The 22199-nt window shown below is 37.0% G+C and overlaps 1 protein-coding gene across 1 annotated transcript in view; it reads left to right on the forward strand.

Moving 5' to 3' along the window:
• The window catches only part of kcnh3 (potassium voltage-gated channel, subfamily H (eag-related), member 3), a 135449-nt gene that overhangs the window by 76169 nt on the left and 37081 nt on the right, over window positions 1-22199 (forward strand). The window contains exons 2-7 of the mRNA XM_026947191.3: window positions 5053-5286; window positions 13825-13959; window positions 14848-14987; window positions 16461-16713; window positions 17334-17491; window positions 17746-17953. Coding sequence (XP_026802992.1) covers window positions 5053-5286; window positions 13825-13959; window positions 14848-14987; window positions 16461-16713; window positions 17334-17491; window positions 17746-17953 — 1128 coding nt within the window. The remainder of the gene's footprint in view (window positions 1-5052; window positions 5287-13824; window positions 13960-14847; window positions 14988-16460; window positions 16714-17333; window positions 17492-17745; window positions 17954-22199) is intronic.

Here is a 22199-nt window from a genome sequence, read left to right on the forward strand (position 1 = left end):
TGAATAATACAAACAGATACATCATGCTTATTATCAGTTTATAGTTACATTTAATGTAGCAGAATGTCCATGGAAAAGGTTAGTTCCTGTTATCACTTGTGTTATAGCAGCTATAAACAGTTATCCCCTCACCAGCCTCTCTTTTTTCTCTTTCTCAACATTAACAAGACAAAATGTACTCTCACGTTTCTGAGAAACTGCAAACCTTCCTGAAGACTTGTATCAGTAAATGTAAACTTACAGCTTTTTCTCTGACTGTTACAAAGCTCTGACACTGGAGACTCCTTCCAAAAACAACAGAAACAACACCAAAATGTCACCATATCAACATGTTTTTTTTTTATTATTCCACTGTAGAAGTCCTGATAGACTGTCAGAGCTGCTGTTACAGAAAATTAATCAACACCGTCTGACCAATCAGAAACTAGAATTCAACAGTGCTGTGGAATAATAGAGAAAATATTACATTTATTCCACGGGGGGTCTGAAATTCTGCGTGTGTAGATGAGTTATGTGTTAACAAATTTGCATGTGGAACATCTTGAACAGTTGCATGTTTCAGATTAGACAAGCACATCTTTGATATTTTGTCCTGTCTGTAGGAGATGAGTGGAACTCCTTAAAAAAGGTCATCCTGAAGTTTTTCAGTATAATTTCATCCACTTTTTTATTATTAGGATAATAAGAGAACACCAAAGAAATTGTCTCTGTCTTTGCAGTGGTTTGTTTTGAGGTCAGTGCTGAGTTTATCTTGATAGTGTTAACACAACCGTTTTTTCTATAACTTAGTGTTATAGAAATATTTGTACATTTCCTCACTTTTCTGGAGGAAGTCATCGTTTTAACGCTCAGTAGCTGTGAATAAACAGTGGAACACATGCAGAGGGAAATGTAATGAGAGACAGGGGGTTTGTAATGGATGATGATTTTGAATGAAGAATTATCTCACTTCACTGACATGTCTGAAGAAGTTCTGTTAAAGCTGAAGCAGATTAGGGTTAAGATGATCCTAAGAAAAGAAAATGTCATAAAGGTCTTGCTCAATCTGCTGAAAAAAGTAGATATGACTGTTCTTCGAAGCTTTCGAAGATTTGTAGAAAGTATGAGAGAAAATGTCGTCTGAACTGAGCTAGAATCAGCAAAGACAATATGACAATCAGAGCTGTATGTTCGATAGTTATGTTAGTCATGTCTCTGCATCCTTAATATACATTTTTGCTTCACTCCTCTGTATAGTATATGGATCAATTTTGGTGTCTGAGGGCTGTTTATTTTACATTAATTATTAATATGGATAAATATTATATGATACCTTTGCACTCTTACCTCATATAATAGTCATTCAGAATAACAGTACGTATTATAATGATGAATGACATTACGTATTACAGTGATATGAACCCATCTGTTATATTTTCTGCTGTAGGAGTCTTAAGGCCATCAGTACAGCCTGATGTGCCGTATCAAAATAATATCGATATCATGATAAATTATGTCACAATATACTTTTATAAGTGCATATTGTGATATCTGTTTATTATTATTATTTTTTTAATAATTACAAACCGACAGATGTGATGTGATGTTAAAGTTTTGCAATTAATCTTATCTAAAAAAATGAAAAATCTTTTTCAGTGTTAAATATTTTTTTATAAATAAAATACAAAACATTTATATATTTTTACAATTTTTTTGTATATACTGTGTGTATATCATATGTCTATACATATATATATATATATTACATATCACCTACATACCGCTTGCATTAAGATATTAATTAGCTGCATGAAGGTGCAGATAAACACAAGCAATTTACACTGTAAAGGTGAAATATATTTCTCAGGCCCAACACACACAGGATGTCATGAAAGAGCTGAATCATATTTAATGATGACTTACAGAGCCATGTGTCCATCTCCCAACACTGCTGTAGAGCAGAGGAATGTCTCTCTGTCGAGCTACACCAGTGATCCTGACCTCTTCTGCTCCCCGGACCTGCCTGATCCAGCCTGATGCCCTACTTCTGGTTGGAGTTCTCATCATTAGGAAGCCACTCGCTGCTGCTGAGGAGAGACCCATATGGACAGCCTAAAGATACATGAGATTACTGAGGATGGTACCACTTAGAAACCATGAAGAGGGCTTTGGACTGCAATTGATACAAACAGTTTTGCTATGATGGCTTAGGACTACGATTGCTATGATAGCTTTAGGATTGCAACTGCCACAAAAATTTTTGCACTCAAGTCTCCATCAGTGAACAGTTGATAACTTCAACAACATAGACTTCATGATAAAACGATAATGAATTTCCTGGTTACACAATGGCACTTTCTGACCATATAGTACACAGTTATAGAAGGGATTTATTTATAATTGCAATCTGGTGTTTCTCAGATGAGGATGGGTTTCCTTTTGAGTCTGGTTCTTCTCAAGGTTTCTTCCTCATATCATCTCAGGGAGTTTTTCCTTGCCACCACATCTGGCTTGCTCATTAGGGTTAAATTTCTAAATTTAAAAGTTATATATTTCTATAAAGCTTGTGACAATGTCTATTGGTAAAAGCGCTATACAAATAAAATTGAATTGAATAGAATTCCTCCGTCCAGGCTTCATGTTGCTGCTGTTATGTGTACTGAATAACAGAAATCTCAAGTGGTGTCTAGATTCTTCCAGGCTTTATCATACATCCGTCTTTTGCTCATTCGTTTATTGTGGCTCAACTCACTAATCAGTGCATCAGCCCCTGTCTCCTTCACTCACTGTCTTTTCCATGAGAGTGGATTTGGCAGCTCTCTGTTCTCTGTCTCGCTCTATTCCCTTTCTCATCTCCCTTTAGCAGACAGGTGCCGTGCTGACATCCTGTCTGTGTGCCTTTCCCAAACAGGTTTGAGAAGCGCTGCTCACTCTCTGACATAATCATCATTTCACTGCAAGTCTCACATGAATTCTCCAAAAACATGTCTCTTCATATAGCTGATCAGCCTATTCTATGTCTCCATCAGCTCCTGAAATGGGTGGGGTTGCCATATATCAATATTTGTGCCTGAATAAGAAGCAATAAATTCCCATTGGGTGAAAATACACTTAAGTTTAGGCTTAAGTTTATGAAGGGAAGAAGGGTAGCTGTGTGTTGGTAACACACACAGAGGTCTCAGACTGTGATTTGATTGTGCTTGTTTTGAACACGCTAGGCCAGTCCGGCTGTTTTGTTGTTCTGGGCTTGATTCGTGGCTTTTGTTTTTCTTGTAGTGATGCCTGTCTTCACCAGTTCTGCCTGATTTCATTCTGTACTGCTGCATCCTGTGCTGTTTGTTTAAAGGAAACCTCTGGGGAAGGCTTAGAGGTGAACTTGTGCAGCTTGTAGCTTATTTATTTATGATATTTCAGTGTGTAATAAATATTTGTGACAAAAAAGGCCATTAAAAATAAAAAATGACATTAAAATAAAATAATAAAATAAAAATGTCATTGCAAATTTCTATGTTGCAATGAGTTCACGCTAGCATGCAATAAAGCTACAGGAGTCGTTACATGTATCCTTGGTTGTAGCAACAGTGGCAAGTGACAGAATAATAGTAGTACTGAAAATTAAATAATAATAATAATAATAATAATAATAATAACAATAATAATAATAATAATAATAATAATAATAATAATAATAATAATAATAACAATAATAATAATAATAATAGTCTGCCTTCAACCACATCTGAGGAAGTATCAGTGACAAATTAAAAAGTTACATCAGTATTTATTTGGGGACTGTTCTCAGTATTCAGATTTGGTTTATGCAGATGCTTAACATCAGTTCCTGGGTGGCCCGTTTAGATTATTAAAATTATCTACACAGTACTGCGGTTGCCAGATTTGTCATTTTTATAGATTTTGAGACAGGTGTTTTACAGCTGTGTCTAGATAACCACCTTTAAACACAAGCACTGTAAGCTTGTGAGATATAAGATAATCAGGGAAGGGAAAAACGTGGGCTGATTCAAATAAATATCTAATCGTAGCCTATAAATAGCACTTGATACAGCATTGGTTTTTTTTTTTGCTTGATGAACTAGAAATATCTAATTTTAATATTTTGTGCTGACAGCAGCAGAATCCAGAATCTTAGACAGGAGTGAAAACAAAAGTGACTGAACCAATCATTAAAAGAATAGTTCAGAATTATTCTTAATTTGTGTGTGTGTGTGTGTGTGTGTGTGTGTGTGGATATGACACACAACTTAATGTAACAACAAGATCCAAAACTATCTGAGGTAATATGTGCTTGTTTTAAGCTGATCATTTTTTGTAATAATTAACATGCCATATAAAATTATATCAAGTATGCATCAGGTTTTCTAAATAAGTGTTATCTCCAATTAAGATGCCGTCTTCTCCAACCTGTTCCTGTGCATCATATGAAAAAAAAGTGGTGGCCTCTACAAGGACGTTTCATAAACTTAACTTGTAATAATGAATGAATTAATGAATTAATTAATTAATATTGTATATTTAATATTGCCTTCAAATGCAATTTCAATTTTTTTTCATGTTTTTCAGTGTGATATCTTGTGACTATCACAAATTTTCAGACTGTGATGTTGGCCTCACTACTATCACTAATACTACTCCTCACTCAAGTCGATTTTTTATAGTCGATATTGTGCAAGAAAAGCGGGCATCAACAAAAAAGGAGAGCAGGAGGGAGAGCATGAGGGAGAGAGGTGGTGTCTCATATCTGTCAGAAAGACAGTTGGATGGTACAGAGGTTTTGTGCTTCTGCAGGAATATAGACAAAAAAGCAGGAGAAAATGAAAAGAGCAGGCCTCATATCAGAGGCATGCTTTTTCATTTTTATAATCCACTTTTAATATTTGCATCATAAAACCTGTTCTTGCCAAATAAACATGCTATTTTTGGGCATACTTAAGAATTCTTACAGTCATTAATTACTCTACATCTGTCTGCTATACAGGAAAGCACAAATAGAGCACAGCTTCTAAAGCATAGAGGACAACAAATTCCCATAATCCCTTTCTGTCTCTGTCACAGATAGCAACTTTGTGCTGGGGAATGCCCAGGTACAGTCCCTCTACCCCATCGTGTACTGCTCCGACGGGTTCTGCGAGCTGACAGGCTACGCTCGCGCTGAGCTGATGCAGAAGAGCTGTGCGTGCAACTTTCTGTATGGGCCGGAGACGAGCGACAGGCTGACGGCGCAAATCCAGAGCGCTCTGGACGACCGACGGGAATTCAAGACCGAACTGGTTTTCTACAAGAAAGGAGGTGAGAGAGAGAATGAGTGTGAGAGAGTAAATAGACTGCTGAGCAGCAAAAAATAACTGACCAAAAATAATAAAGAGAAAAAAAAAGACAACAACTGATCGTCGGTTAAAGGAAATGGAGTTTACTTGTGTGTGAAAACCTGTATGTACAAATGCCTATTTTAGTCTTAAGCTCATATCATCCCTAACTGGGTGCCAACAATTACATGTTTCCCTTTCTGTAGAAAACATATTTATCTCCCCAGATTGCTTGTATTGTTGTTATCAGTGTAATAACTGGCCTTGGATGCACCTGGGCACAGACGATAATATCACTATGAGACAACAGTGTCCTCATCTTGCCTTTTAGGCTTTTCCAGAAACAATACCTTATTAGTACTGCGAACGTTTCAGACCAGTTCGAGGCTTCTGGGGCACTGGTGGCTTAAGTGAATACAGTTCTGTTTTAGTGACTGGAATCATGAAATTTATTGACTAAGGATGACCCGATTCCACTTTTTCCATTTTTAAAGTGATACTAATATCAATGAGTATTAATATCTGAGTATTAGCTAATATCTAATATTGATCATTTTTAAATGCATGACAGTGGTGTAGTTTAAGACAAATTGTATCCCACAACAATTTGCACTAGGGATTTGAGCAGCTTGAGTCAAAATTCCTAGTGAGAAAATGAGCAAGTACTCAAGTGCTTAAATTCTCAGGAGGTTCTGCGCTCACAATTTTTTTTTATATATGTGTCAAAAACAAGGCCCCACAGACCTAATACGACTCGCTGCCTCGTTTCAATTTGCAGAAATTCATGTTGAATTGGCTCACAGTACCTACTACTCAGCATTTCTGCAGTATTCATATCAACCACCCCTGTTTTGCATGCGATACTGTACAGTTTTTGCTGTGTCTAAAAACAATCTGCTGTTGGCCTTTGGTGTGATTCAGTGATTGACTTCTGAAAATCCTGGAATCCTGAAACATATAACCCAGTGTAGTGTCCTGCAAATATGTTGTAAAAAGAAAAGTTAATGACGTGTGAGGACATGTTCTGCTCTATCTGTATGCTCTTAGCAGAAATAACCCCTTCTTAAATCTCTTTATATATTTCCGATATTTGGAAATTAGATATATATTAAAAAATCCATATATTAAATATTATCACCTAATACTCCATATACTTTAATAGCTTCTGTTAACACTTTTTTTTCTACTCTACTTTCAGAGCCTAGTTTATTGGTGTTAACTGATAGAATAGATAATAAAGAATGAACAAAATTTGCTGATGTGGCCTGTCCAAAATGAGATTTTACCACTGCGGATAAAAACTGTAGTGTTTTCACCCTCAATAAAACTAAACTGCAGCTGATAGTCGTGCTGTTTTGCTTGCGTCTTTATTTTCAATCAGCATGTGTTTAAACACGATTTGATAGTATGCTGGTAATAGAGTCAAAAGCCCATTGAAGCAGTAACAGTACCTCTTTGCAATATCTTCAACACAGCTTTTTATAGCAAGTGTGTGAAATCCACCGTGATCACACACACTAAGCGTAACATCACTGGGTCGCTTCATCTTAATTTGATCGTATAAGATGGATGCTCCTTGCAGACATTTACAGGTTATGTTTGCTTATACATGATGAGAAAGCACAAGTGCTACATTTCTCCTGTGTCATACTTGTGCCATTGGTGGCCAGTGTGAATTGAAAATAAAGCCTTGACTGCACAATAAATAAAAATGACAGCTCCATTCCTGAACGTGTTTACATATTATTAAATCGCACTGGACTTCAACTGCTGTGAAAGGTATTTGATTAATCCAAAAACAAATGTTTAGTCATTCATTTTAATGCATTGTTTATGATTGATCATTGCTGTGTCACTGCAGTGCCTTTGTGTAAATCCCCAGTGTTCACGTGCGTTCTGTGTTGTGGCAATTGATGAAACAGATCAGATCAGATCAGAAAATGTCATATGCAATTCCAACATTTCAGCCAGATCCTAGTGAAGATTATAAAGGAAAGTGTTTGTTATCCGAATTGCACTTTAAAGCAGAGTTTCAAAACTCCAGCCATAAAAACTTGCACACTACCCTGCACACATCCATGTTTTCCTCTTGTCTCTACTCCCAACACAGCTGACCCAAATCCTCACAGGTTTAGTAATGTGTGTTGGGAATACAGAAAACTGTGCAGGGCAGTGAGCTTCCACAACTGGCACTTAGAAGCCTGGCTTAAATTTTTAATATGTTTCTGTAAAATCTTTTACCAAAACACTTTGGCCTTAGGCATGATGGCACAGTGGACAAGAACTTACTTCTTCAAAACCTTCCTCTTGGGTAACACTGAAAGACTAGTGCAAAATATGTTAAAAATGTAAAGGCACTGTTCCACTGGTAAAATCTTAAGTTTGGTGGGAGCTGTTCTGCTTAGATGTGCTACTTTGACACATTCTTCAAAACATTTATTTACAGCTGATACAATCCGTACCCATCAGTCATGCACTGTGGGTTTGTATCCTACTTGAGAATTGTACATTTGCAAAAATGTTGTATCCTACTTGTGGTCCTGAGTGTGTGTAAATTTATGCATAAGAAGACTAACTAATGTAAACCTTGTCTTTATTGACATCATTGGCTTTAAATCATATAAATCGTGATGAGTTACTGCACTTTTATATTTTATGTATAGATTGCTTGTGTATGTTTAATAACACACACAAATTTAATTAAACTTTTGTGAAACCCAGTCATTAATGACATTGACTAAAGAAATATTAAATATGAAAAAAATAAAGAAAGGAGAGCACTAGAGCCAGCACTAAGTGACTGATAAGTGACCGATCAGGTATGTCTCAGGCTGCAATGTGTCGTATACTCCCTAGTGTGCTGTGGACCATTCGCTTCCTGCAGACAAATGCCCTTCTGCTTTTCTAACATGACAACGGGGAAGACACAAGGGATATCAGGCTGAGAGTCAACGAGACACTTCACTTTGAATAAAAAAATATATATATTAGACAGAGTTTCTTTGTTTGCTTTTATCACCTGGGTTTAGTAGATGTGCAAGTATATTTTTTATTCCATTTTTATTTCACCTCACTTAATTCACTTCTAATTCACCTTTTCTGTCATCTGGCTCTAGATTTTGACCATTCAGGCACTGTTACGCTGTTAAATATATTTTTAATATATCCGGAGAGCACGAGTTCGAATCCTGACGATTCCACAGCCATCCATGGCCGGGAGTCCAAGAGAGCAAAGCTGGGTGAGAGGGGTGTCATACTCTCTGCGTTATCAATCACAGCAACACTAGCCAATCACGGTTAGTGTAGCAATAGTGCATTCCTCCGAGCTTGTTATGCTGCCCAGTGAAGCAGCATGAGCAGTGGTTCGAAAAAATGTGGTTTGCGTGTGGTTTGGAGGACGCACATGATAGCCTTCACCCTCCCTGGTCGTAGCTGTCGTGTGATGGGTGGGAATTGGTGGGTGGGATTTGCCCAAGACTAAATTGTGAAGAAAATGAGGGAAATTAAATAAATATATAAACAAACAAACAAACAAACAAATAAATAAATAAATAAATAATTTTCGGGGCATCACCAAATGCACCAAAATGCTGTGCCTTACACACGTCTGGTTATTTGTGGATAATGGACATTCATCAGCATTTGCACATGAATACAAAGAAAATCAGCGTTTCCGAAAATTTTGTAAATCTGGCAGAAATTTTTAGTTTGGTTTGATTTACACAATCATTCACACACAGCTTTAATAAACGGTTGATAAATGTGTGTCCGAAGTGCTAAACTCCTTTTCCATAGCTCATCAGTATTAATCATGTATCTTCTCAGCAACGTTCTGTCTACATCTGTCTCATCACCGAGCGTGCACGTTCTCAGAAGTCTCTTCCACACGCAACCTCAACATGCATGCATCAACAGTTTGATTTGTAACTCATCTCATCTCTCTCCTGTGCTGATTGGGGTTATATGTGAAAGGAATAGTAGTTCACGGATGTGTGCAGATGATACTGAAGAGTGTTGAACTCTTCACTGTGCTATTATATGGCTGCTCTCTCTGTAATGTCTGGATTTATTTTATCCAAACTAAGGCAAAATCCCATACAGTTATAAGTGTGACAGCAAGATTTGAGGTCACAACCTCCCACTCCTTGGTATTGAATGCTAACTACTGAGATACGACTGCATATATGTCACCTTGCATTGCATTAACTTGTATAGAGTTCATTTGGGTTTATCTGGATATGATGGGTATTGTCAGTACTTCTATAACAGTAGCAGATTGGACAGTAAATATATCTCTATCAGTTCATTTTAAGTCTCTTAAACTGTGGTCAAACTGGATGATTGCCTCACAAGTTTCAGCCGATTATGAGCAGTCCTGACGTTTCTCTGGAGGAAAAGTAATGGTTCAGTGAACAGCTAATCTTAGCTCGCTAACTGCTGGTTGTTTGTAAGGGACATTATGCTAACCATTATTTGCAGTTTTGTTAGCTTATTATATAGAATATTATTATATATTTTGGCAGTTTGTGATAGCTTCTGCTAACCAGTTGCTAAATTATGTGCATACGTACTGCTGTTGTATAAAACAGAATGTTCTGAGACAGTAATAATAATCAGTTGAGTCTTCCAGAAATGCACAACCCTGGCCACATGGCTGTGTTTTCTATTGGCCACACTTCCAAGACTGGCAGATTTGTAGGGTTAAAGTTCCTCTAGATGAACCCAGCATGAGAATGTGAAATTATACACTACACAAAAAGAAAAGACCCCTTTTTTGAGGATGAAATCTTCTTTCAATCACGTGAATGGGCAGATTTTATTCGTGTCCGGTGTGACTGCAGCTGTTTTGGTAGCACTTTACTTAAATGCTGCCTACATAGGGGCTTTATAACACAATAATAAGCTATGCATAAATCTTTAATAAAGGAATGATGGAGAACTGATGAAAGTCTTATGTCACCTAGTTAGGTTTTATGCAGCAGAGAAGAAAGAACAGCCCGCAAGTATCATTATTGGTAGACTGAATGAGACTGGAAGATTTTCACCAATCCCATTGAATTTATTCCGATTTTAGAATTTGAATATTATTTATATCTACTGAGTGTGGTCCAAAAGTCTGAGAGCACTAGTGAAAATGTTTCTATTTTGCATTCCTTTCTAACTGAATACAACAATTTTCATTACAAATTATAATATCAGAAACAGCTTGAGTGAAAAGTAGAATCTTTGAAATATTTACATGAATTTCAGAGTTTCTTAGTATTTCGTATGTCTCGTTTTTGCTTGAATGACGAATGATGAGTGTGATGAGTGTGCACTCGAGCTGGCATGGACTCCACAAGTTTGTGCAAAACCTTATGATCCATTTTAGATCGAATCCATTAGAGTGTCGTCTGAATACATGCTTCAATAGAAGAGATTGGGCATGAGAAAAATCTGACCTTTTGTACACAGCAGTTAACATGGTCAATATCACACATTTACATTTAAATAGGGAGCTAGAAATAGTGCAGAATATTAAATATTCAAGATATTGAAAGTTTCCTTACTTTGTTTTAAATATTTCAAAATTCTAAAACCTTCTGTTTATTTCCAATTTTAAATGAAAAAAAAAAAAAAAATCCCAGAGTTTCGACATGGTCTCAGACATTTGGACCCAACTGTATCTTGAACAGGACACTGTAGAGTAGCCAGTCCTCATTCATATGCATGTTACTTGTAATGTAATCGATCCAAAATTATACTCTTGCATAGAGTGAGGATTAGTCTCAACTTTGGCATAACATCGAGAAGCATGTGTCTTGTCAGCGCAGTCAGCACTGCTGAATTGCCCTGCTTGTGTTGTTAACAGGTTTTAAATTATTTCCTTCTCAGAAAAACATCTTCTAAGTGTGATTATTAAACAGACAGTGAAAAGAAGAGTGTTTGATGGCAATAAATTGCTCAGCATTTCATATTTGCCCAACATTCAGGAACAAGGATGCTCTGGTTATTGAAAATAACGTGAAATGTCATTGTTAAAATCGATATAACAGATATAAAGCCTTTAATCATCTTCTAATCATCTCAATCTTCTAATCTTCTAATCTTATCAGTATAAAGGGCCATTTTGGAAACATCACAAGAAATAAAGGTTGGGTTTTTTTAAATCAAATTTTGACCCTTTTTTTACTGTGTGTATGGTCTGCATCCTTTCTGGTGAATATTAGCTGTTTCATTTTTCTGAGGTAAATTCCTGTCCTACATGTGCCTCAGAATATTAGATTGATGCCCATCCAACCTCGCAATTACATTTAAATCAGTTAAATCAATTGTGTTACATGAGCTGTGTTTTCTTACAGGAGCTCATTGTAACCCAAACACATATGCACAGAACACACACACTGATTGTGATAGTGAAAGTAATCAGACACAAATGTTTACACAGCTATCATTCTTCTAAATAATTTATTATTAAAAAAAAAAAGAAAAGGATTACCCACTTCGTTCAGTCGGATAGAAATTACATTCAGATGTCCTCATTTGGTTTACTCTATTCTGACTGAGGTGTTTACATGAAGGTGTTTACATTTTTTTTTATTCTTAGCTATCAGTCAAATTATTAACAGATTATTAGGCTGCATGTAAACATAGCCACTGTTAGTTTTAGTTATCCTTATCTTGCATACTATTGATTTGTTTTTCCTAAAAGCACATTCAGGAGACTCTGCGGAAGTCATAGGAACAATACGTATTGATTTACATCTGTGCTCTAAATAAAGTTTAATTACCATTTTATATTAAAATCATTCATTTTGCTGATATAAGGGTTTCACCAGCACTTCAGATGAAGAGCAGTGCATTTTCACTGTGTTTATATAAATTACATATAGTAAATAAAAAAGGAAAGATGGCAGGTGGACACTTTATAAAAAGTTAAAATTGATGAAAACTGAAGAATCTTCTCTATTCTCTTTTACATGTAAAGACAAAGCAATATTCTTTATCTTTTTTTTTTTTTGTCTTTTTACAGGTTTGAGCGTAAGATATCCTCCAATATTGCCTTATAAAATATTTATGTAATGCTTATGAATGTGTTATGATGGTAATAAAAATAATAAATGTACCTTGAAAATGTCTTTTAATTTCGTGATATATCTTTTGGGTCATTACCCAGCCCAAGAGTGTGCTATGCACAAATCAAACACAGCTACTCTTACTTATTGATGTGGTTCATTTTCTAGAAAGAAAATCACTTTTATTGATTTAAACAGCTCAATTTTTGCACACAAAAAACATACTGTCATTGTATGTGTTTTATCAATTGTGTTATTGAAACACTCAGTTTGACAGAGTTTTCAAAGGTGAAGATGTTTTTCTCATTTTTTTCCATGGACACATACACACACACACACACACACACACACACAGTGAGTTTTAGAGTGATTTGTCCCCCCTGATATTCTCTACTTACAGTATGACAGACGATCGAATTTCATCACCTTCTCTTAGAGCCCTGTTCGATGACAGTTGTTTTTGTACATCTCTTCAGCAGCTCTTAGTTCAGCAAGTGAGATGCAGGGATCTGCACTACTGTGATCTGTGTTCAGATTGTATCTGTCAAAATACCTGAATTCTGAGGTGTATAGGGCTATACTCTCTGCTCACATTCAGCCAAATGCTACAAAACTGATAGGACGCCGCTTCACAGTGCAGGTGGATAATGACCCTAAACATACTGCGAAAGCAACTCAAGACTTTTTGAAGGCAAAGAAATGGAATATTCTTCAATGGCCAAGTCAGTCACCTGATCTCAACCCAATAGAGCAAGCTTTTCACTTACTGAAGACAAGACTTCAGGCAGAAAGACCCACAAACAAGCAGCAACTGAAAAGCACCTGGTAAAGCATCTCCAGGGAGGAAACTCAGAATTTGAGTTTTGAGAACATGGGCTCCAGACTTCAGGCAGTCATTGACTGCAAAGGATTTTCATCCAAGTATTAAAATTATGATTATATTTAGAATTATGTCACTTTGTCCAAATACCTTTTGAGCCCCTGAAAATGGAGGTACTTTGCTGAAAATGGCTGTAATTCCTAAATGATAAATGCCATATTTTTGTGGAAACTCTTAAAATAAAGCTGAAAGTCTACACTTCGATCACACCTTGATTGTTTTATTTTAAATCGATTGTGGTGGTGTATAAAGGCAAAATCACAAAAACTCCATCACTGGCCAAATACTTCCGGACCTGACTGTATAAAAAATATATATATATAAATATATATATATAAAATATATATATATTTGATTGATTAGAAGGAATAAAGACACACCTGGCAAGAGAGCCTTCAGTCTCCTCAGACAGATAGAGCTGATTTAAACCGTGTGTGTGTGTGTGTGTGTGTGTGAGGGACGAATTGGATTCAGGATTTTCTCCAGCATGTTGCCTGTATCAGTGATAAGCTTGTAGCGTGTTCCCCTGTGTTCTGTGTTAATGAGCAGCTGTTACAGAAGCTGTAAAAATCTCTCTAATTGGCAGGTACTCAGTTCTGGTGTCTGCTGGATATCGTGCCCATAAAGAATGAGAAAGGAGAGGTTGTGCTGTTCCTCGTTTCCCATAAAGACATCACAGACAACAAGAAAGACCAGGATGAAGAGCAGTGTCCTGAGATGGGTGAGCATCCACACAAACACACATCCAAGGTACTATTCCCAAAAGTCCTGGTTGTGCCATATATGGCACAGAACTATGATACCCATCAGCCCCTGCACATCACCATGACACTCACCACGTCACTGTTCGCACCTGATTCACGTTTGTGTTTAATGAGCGCTAGTGTATATGTCCTGTCTTGTGTAGCACCCTTTGTTTAGCTTTTGCCGCTGTCTTGCTCTATGCAGCCTCAAAGAGACAGAGAGAGCGCATTGTACTTGCATAGCACTGATGATCTCCTTCTGGAGGCTTTCTTTCTGATTTATAAACACTTGAGACTCTGTACTTCACACACAACACCTGTCCTGTTCACTAACCGTGGACTAGACTGGTTTGAAAGGAAACTAATTATATTCTTCAGGTCAGATTAAATCTGAATGAGTTGAAGTGAATTTGAAGTGTGTTTAATTGGGTGGAGAACAGAGATGAGTGCGGTTTTCGAGATAGCAGAGAACAGAATGAATGTGACAGCAATAAATGTACACCCTGCTATCTTTATCAGTTTGCTTTTAAGTGGAAACCAATTTAATACCTTGTGCTCTTCACATATTCTTTGTTTGAAGTGGTTACATAACCTCAGTCATTTTCAGTTATTCAGTAATTAGTGCAGCAGTTATTAATCTTCCATGTACTTACCTTGTAAGACTGCAAAGTAGTGAACAAGAATCTTTATAATCTTTATACACTTCTTTCTCTACATTCAGCAAACTGCGTGTATTTATAAGAGTTCAGACTATTGGAAGATCATATTCTATGTTCACATATGTCACATTTGTCAGTTTTGACTTTTTATGTTTTGATTGTTTCTTATAAAATCATGAAATGCATTAAAGTGTGCTTTGTGCTCAGATGAGGAGACGGGACTGGAGGTTCACAAGGTCACGCGGCCGCAGGGCTTCAACGCTAACCGGCGGCGCAGCCGAGCCGTGCTGTACCAGCTATCAGGACATCTGCAGAAACAGGACAAGAGCAAACTCAAGATCAATAATGTAAGTGCTTTACCAGTATAATCTTCAAGGAGTAGTTCATCCAAAGTTGCCAAAGTGATTAACCTTTCACAGAAGCTCATTTGTGTTGTGCTAAAGTTTGGATAAAGTTTCTGTTACACAGAGGAGTTGTTCACCCTGAGGTGGAGGAAAGGTACTTTGAAAAATATTAACTCAATTAATAGCAAACGTTAATAAAACTAGGTTGCTCTTTTTTGCATTTCACTACAAGCAGTGTTCATTATGTGAATAAATGGTAAAAAAAAGAAAAATTTTAACTCATATATTAACATGTATTATATTACACACGTGGTACACTTCTCCTTCTGTGAATGAACATTATGGATAGTTTTCTCTGTAGTTAGCGTTAGCAAATTCCTATAAAATGCATTCAAATATTTTTGAACAGTTTAGTTAAAAAATGCATATAAATAGTATTTAGTGTACAGTATATTATTTCATTTGTATCACATGTATCGCAATTACAGAAGTGGAAAATTGTGTCAGATGAAATTACAGAAGCAATAAGAGAATCATGAGGAGTCAACATCATAATTTGAGGAGTCAAAATCATAAGTTTTAAAGTTTAAGATAATTATTATTGTTGTTTTTTACTTAAGCCCGTCGAACGTACATTAGATTGGAACCATTCAGTAGACATGCCTTAATACAGCATTTAGCATTCAGCCAAAGGAAAAATCAAATAATGAGAACAACATTGCTGAATGTAACAAACAGTACATTTTAGAACAATTAGAAAAAGAAATAAAAAAACATACTTGTCCACTGGTCTAATAAACAAGTCTAGAGACTGCTATAAACACACTCCCACAGAGTGCAGTGTAATTGTACATATGGAAGCTGTATGAAGTAAATCGAGACCAATGGCTCAGACACACCAAGCTCATTTCTAAGAGACATTGCACAACATGGCCTCAAGGGTAATGGACTGATTCTGCAGTCTTTTCAAGATAGAGAAAACGAAGGCCTGTTTATGCATGCTATGTATATAAGATACTATTCATCCAGTAAAATGTTTAAAGGTTTGGGTGAACTCACTTGTTCTTCATGGTTATGTGTGGTTTAAACTGTATTTTACACTCAAAACAACCCTAAGCCACTTGAGAGATTTACAGATATTTAGATATTATTATGTTTATTGTGTTACCTGAGATCCCCATGTGGACCAGAACATGATGCCAAGCTAAAGAAACAGAGAGGATAATAAAGTGTCTGTAAATGAATCTGGCGCTAAAGTGCATTCTTTAAGAAAGTGGATTTGAGTGTAAGTGAATATGAATTGCGTTCCAGAAAATTTGAGACCAAACTGAGACCAGAGAGCAGAGCGATAAAAACAGAGTATATCATAGACTTACACTGAATTACAGATGTATATACTGTGACCTGGAAAAAAAAAGAAATACATGCTACTCCAATATATTGTAATATAATGCTATTGTCCTTTTCTTCTTTTAGAATATGTTTGGCGAGAAGCCTCCCATCCCCGAGTACAAGGTAGCAGCCATTCAGAAGTCCCGCTTTATCCTTCTTCATTACGGTACCTTCAAGGCTGGCTGGGATTGGTTGATTCTTTTAGCCACCTTTTATGTGGCAGTCACTGTTCCCTATAACGTATGCTTCACTGTGGTTGGTGGACGTGACGAGATAACAACACCCAGAAGTCCACCGAGTGTGAGCGACATCTTGGTGGAGATCCTTTTTATGCTAGGTAAGACACACAGCCTCTGTTACTCTGGAACATTTACCTCATCTGCCTTCACATTTTACAAGGGCAGCATGAAATGAATGAAATCGTTTTTGTTTATTATATTATTGTTTATTAAGTGGAAAGGACATGGAGACCATAGCACCAAAATAAATAAATGATTGGAACTGATTTTGAACAGGCAAAACTATTCAATGGAGCTGAGATTTATATCGAATAAGCTCTGCTGCATTTAATAACTGTACAAGTCCCAGTCAAAACATTGATTTAATGAGATTGTCATTAACTCCTCATTAGTTCTACAGTCAAACACAAAGTACTTTTTGCATTTTTTAATTCATCTAATATTTACAGCACACAACCAACCGTGCTTTTATGACTTCAAGCTTCTTTATTTTTTACGTTTTCTTTGTTCATTCAATTATGGCTTCATTAAGATTTGAGAATAGATCACTTCCCCCAAAAATATTGTGTATTAGCTTTGTTTCAGCTTTGATGAGCCCTTGCCCATGGCTATTATCTCAAAGTGGAAGGAAAACATTACTGATCCAGACACTGAAGTAATATTTACGTGTAATAGAACTAACACAAGGGCTAAGCTGATATTGTGTTATGTATTGCAGATATTGTGTTGAACTTCCGCACCACATTTGTGAGCACATCAGGCCAGGTGGTGTACGATGCTCGCTCCATCTGCGTGCACTACGTCACCACCTGGCTCTTTGTGGACCTAATCGCTGCGTTACCCTTTGACCTGCTCTACGCATTCAATGTCAGTGTGGTGAGTTTTTTTCTCTTTTCTGGATTTGTCAAGGTTACTGTAAAAACCAGTACTTGCTATAGTACTTATTTTTGCAGTATAAGAGTACTTAGTACTTAGTAAGAATAACAGTGCTTATTCTTGCTATAAATGTCAGCATGTGCTGTTGCCAGTATTAAACATTGAGGTACATCACATCACATAACAGAATACACAGTAATAATAACCCGATGCAGGATTTCAGTCTAATTTGTGTGTGTTCTTTATGTCTGCAGTACTTTGGGGTTCATCTACTAAAGACTGTTCGGTTATTAAGACTCCTGCGCTTACTACAGAAGCTAGAGCGCTACTCGCAGTATAGTGCCGTGGTGCTCACCTTGCTCATGTCAATGTTTGCTCTGCTGGCTCACTGGATGGCGTGTGTCTGGTACTTTATTGGACGCTGTGAGATCGAGAATAATATGCCTGGATCCTGGGACATTGGTGAGTATACAGTATACAGTATGTCTGCACTAATATGCATCTCATTAGTGTTCCAGATTAGCATCTGAAAGTTTCTGTCCTTAATGAGCAATTCTTAGGGATTTATTTAATGTTGTTTACTGCATATTTCTCTAACTAATGACCAACACTTTCACCCATGAACATGTACCACTTGACAGTGTACTTCCGTGAGGAATTTGATAAGTTCTAGTTGCCATGGTCATAGCCTTAAGCTATAACTTTTTAACTTTGCCAGAAATATTTAAAAACTCATGCACCAATACTCACAGGCATTAATATATCCCGTACATTTCTAAGTTCTATCATAGCCTACTTTGAATGTAGATGTAAATGACTCCTATGTTCGACTACGTTTACGTACAGACGACTAAAAATTAACAGTTACACAAAGTGACAACGTAGCCTCTAGTTATGTAACATAAAGCATTAAACAATGTTCGCAGCAAATAAATCTACTCTGTGAATCTGTTCAAAGTGCACAGTGCTGCCATACGCAGAGGAAAAAGAACAACTGCAGCTATACATGCATTTTATTCTCTTGACATTTTTTTCTTCATATGGATAGTTATGGTCTAGGATCAGATCATCTGACATGGACACCTCGCAGAAATGCAGTTTCTGTAGTGGATCATATAAATGGAACAGCTAGGCTCTTTTTATATCAGGCAGCATGGTGAGCTTTTTCCTCAGGTAGTCTAAAATGTCATCAAATTGAGACACTGGCAAGGGAGTATACACCAGAAAACGTTTTAATTATTATAAATGCAATATGATACTGGTAATTTTGTTGCATGTGAACCCAAGCAGCAGAAGAGAACAAGTGCATATCAGTACAAAATACAAATACAAGATGGATAAATTAGTCAGCATTTTGTTTTACAGTACAATACATTTTGATTTTGTTCATTTAACTATGGGCAAATATAAATAATGAGATAAATGTATTACACTGAAAAAAAGATGGACTTTAACCGCTTCCTCGTGTCCTGACACATCTCGATCTTGTATTGGATTGTGTTTCTGATTGGCTGGTGATGGTGAAATCCGTGCAATAAAGTTTTGATTACTTTACACACTACTAGTTACAGTGTAACTAAGCATCTGTGGTGCAGCCAAAACTCCACACCACGCTAGATTTAAACTCTATATAGTTATGTAATATCGACTTCGCACCCTGAATTACAATCAAACATACATTTAGCTGTTGCAACTGGCTCCTGAAGCTTACAATCAGCTTACGCTTGAGCCTACATGTATGGGGTTTTAAATCAGTGCACTGTTCTGTACACTTCCAGCAGTATCCGAGATGTTTCATACTCACCATGATCATTACAGAATGAATGGTCCTAATAACATGACACACCATTGTGAGGCTTTATTACATTTCCTCTTGCATGTGCAAGGAACAAACCGACCTCATTTCAGAAATAGAAATGAATTTGCACGTCTCTCTCAAATACAACATTCAGAAGGCTAGAGGAAGAGTGCGGTACTTTTGTTAGAAGCCTTTCAAACTTCATGTCACACCTCGAGTGTAAAGGCAGAAAGAATAAGATTTAAGAAGCTCTATTTTTGTCACCATTATGGTTTTATACATAATCATGGAGAGGAGAGAGGAGAAAATGAGGATCAGGGAACATGAGAAATACAACAAATATCTATCTATCTATCTATCTATCTATCTATCTATCTGTCTATATATCTGTCTGTCTATCTGTCTGTCTGTCTATCTATCTATCTATCTATCTGTCTGTCTGTCTGTCTGTCTGTTTATTTGTCTGTCTGTCTGTCTATCTATCTATCTGTCTGTCTGTCTGTCTGTTTATTTGTCTGTCTGTCTGTCTATCTCTCTATCTATCTATCTATCTATCTATCTGTCTGTCTGTCTGTCTGTCTAACTATTTAGATGGAATTATGTACTGACCTAAAAATGTTAAATACATTTAAAGTGTCTTATATTTTCGATCCTTTAAATCAGCCTTGATGACATTCTCTTGGTGTTATTTTTTTCAATAAGCTTAATGAAGGAGATGTCTGTGATGATATTCCATCAGTCCTGAGGAATTTACATATGCTAAGCACTTGTTGGCAGCGTTCCCTTTCATTCAGCATACTAAATGAAAATTATTTCTCTCAGGATTTTTGTTCTGGATATGAGTTACATACAAAGGCATCGATTTCATCATTTATATTTGCCTTTCTTTAAGATAATGAAAAGTGTACATAATATATAGCACAATATATTCCTCTGTTATGATTTGTTTGTTTGTCTGTCTCCAGTGTCTGCCTCAGCTTTAGAGAGTAATTTAGATTAGACTGCAGATCCTTTCTCCAAAACAAACCCAGGCAATTTGCTATATGCTATATACATTTACTGGCCTCTTTATTAGGAACACTTGTACATCTGCACTGTACTGCACATTCACACCAGAATCTCAGAAAGGAAAAATATATGATCTCAGGTACATCAGTGTGCCATGGCTGTTGGTGCCAGATGGGCTGGTTTGAGTATTTCAGAAACTGCTGATTTTCTGGGATTTTTACACACAACAGTCTCTAGAGTTTACACAGAATGGTGTGAAAAACAGAAAACATCCAGTGAGTGGCAGTTCTGCAGGTGAAAACTTCTTCTCGTGGCATGGTCTTTCTCCATTCTTCAACTGTCCAGTTTCTGTGAGCCTGTGCCCACTACAGCCTCAGATTCCTGTTCTTGGTTGACAGGATTGGAACCTGAAGTACTCTTCCACCATTGTAGCCCATCCACCCCACTTTCTGAGATGCTTTTCTGATCACTACTGTTGTAAAGAGTGCTTATTTGAGCCTTCTTGTAAGCTCTGGCCATTCACCTCTGACCTCTTCAACAAAGCGTTTCTGTCTGCAGAAATGCCACTTGCTGGATGTTTTTTGTTTTTCACACATTTCTCTGTAAACTCTATGACTGTTCTGATGTGAACATTATTTGAAGCTCTTGATGTGTATTTGCATAATTTTATGCATTGTGCAACTTCCACATAATTGGCTGATTAGATAGCTGCATGAGTGAGCAGGTGTACAGGTGTTCCTGTTAAAGTGGTTGGTGAGTGTATGTATGCTATAATTCTGTGGTCCACATTTTTCTGTATGAATATATAATGCGAAAAACTAGTGGACGATGAAAGCTCTGCCTAGTTCGGATACTGCTTGCGTATATGTGATGACAGCTGAAAATGAGTAGTTATGATGTAAAGAATCATACCTCGAGCGCCACCAGGCTCCATCTGATCCTCTAGCACTGCTCGACTGGTCCCACCATCTCTCAGAGTACAAGGAAGGCATGCATCGAGACTCTTCTCTGTTCTGGCACCAAGGTGGTGGAATTAACTTCCACTAGATGTCCGAACAGCTGAGTCACTGGCAGTCTTCAAACGACGTCTAAAGACTTACCTCTTCATAAAATACTTAAATTAGCACTTTCACAAAAAAAAAAAAAAAAAAAAATCACCTCCCCAACAGAGTTTTGGACTGATGGTAATTCCTAGTTTGTGACCTAGTGAGCCAGTATCAGAATGTATTTTTGATAGACTTCAAAGCACTATTGGAAGTCGCTCTGGATAAGGGCGTCTGCCAAATGCCATAAATGTAAATGTAAATGTAAGAAAATGTAGAGGCTAAACTGAAACCAAATTAAATGAATTTCTTTTGAATTGATGTTACTTTTTGCCATCTCCTTGTCATTTGCTTCTGTGTGTTTAAATTAGCTGCTGTGTATGTAAATGAGGGAAGAAAGCACACAGCAGATTGTGTGTTAATTGCATGTTTAAGCCTGAAATGGTTGTTGATGGGCTTCAGTAATAAAGAAGGCAGAAGGCTAAGTGACAGAATGTGTATGTGTGTGTACTGAGAGTGTTTAAAATGTCCTCCCCCTTCTTGCTCTCCCTTTCCCTCCTTCCTCATTTCTGTCAGTAATAGACAAGTGCTTTTAAGCAGTATGATATCTCAGAATATTGCGTCAGAGGTCTTGGATGATGTGGCACCATGCTGCACTTTGCCTGAGCTAGAACCTTTCAGATTGACAGACCGAAAGAGTGAGAGAGACGGATCTAATCTATCCGGATTGAGGAGTTGGCAAACAGATTCAAGCCAGAAGGGACAAACTGCAACACTTTGAGGTGCAGTGCTGTGCTGCCAGGATGTTAGAGCTCTGCTGGAGCACTGATGTGTTCATGAGTGTGAGTTCAGCACTCAG

This window comes from Pangasianodon hypophthalmus, chromosome 5 (assembly GCF_027358585.1).
Source record: "Pangasianodon hypophthalmus isolate fPanHyp1 chromosome 5, fPanHyp1.pri, whole genome shotgun sequence".
Taxonomy (NCBI): Eukaryota; Metazoa; Chordata; class Actinopteri; order Siluriformes; family Pangasiidae; genus Pangasianodon; species Pangasianodon hypophthalmus.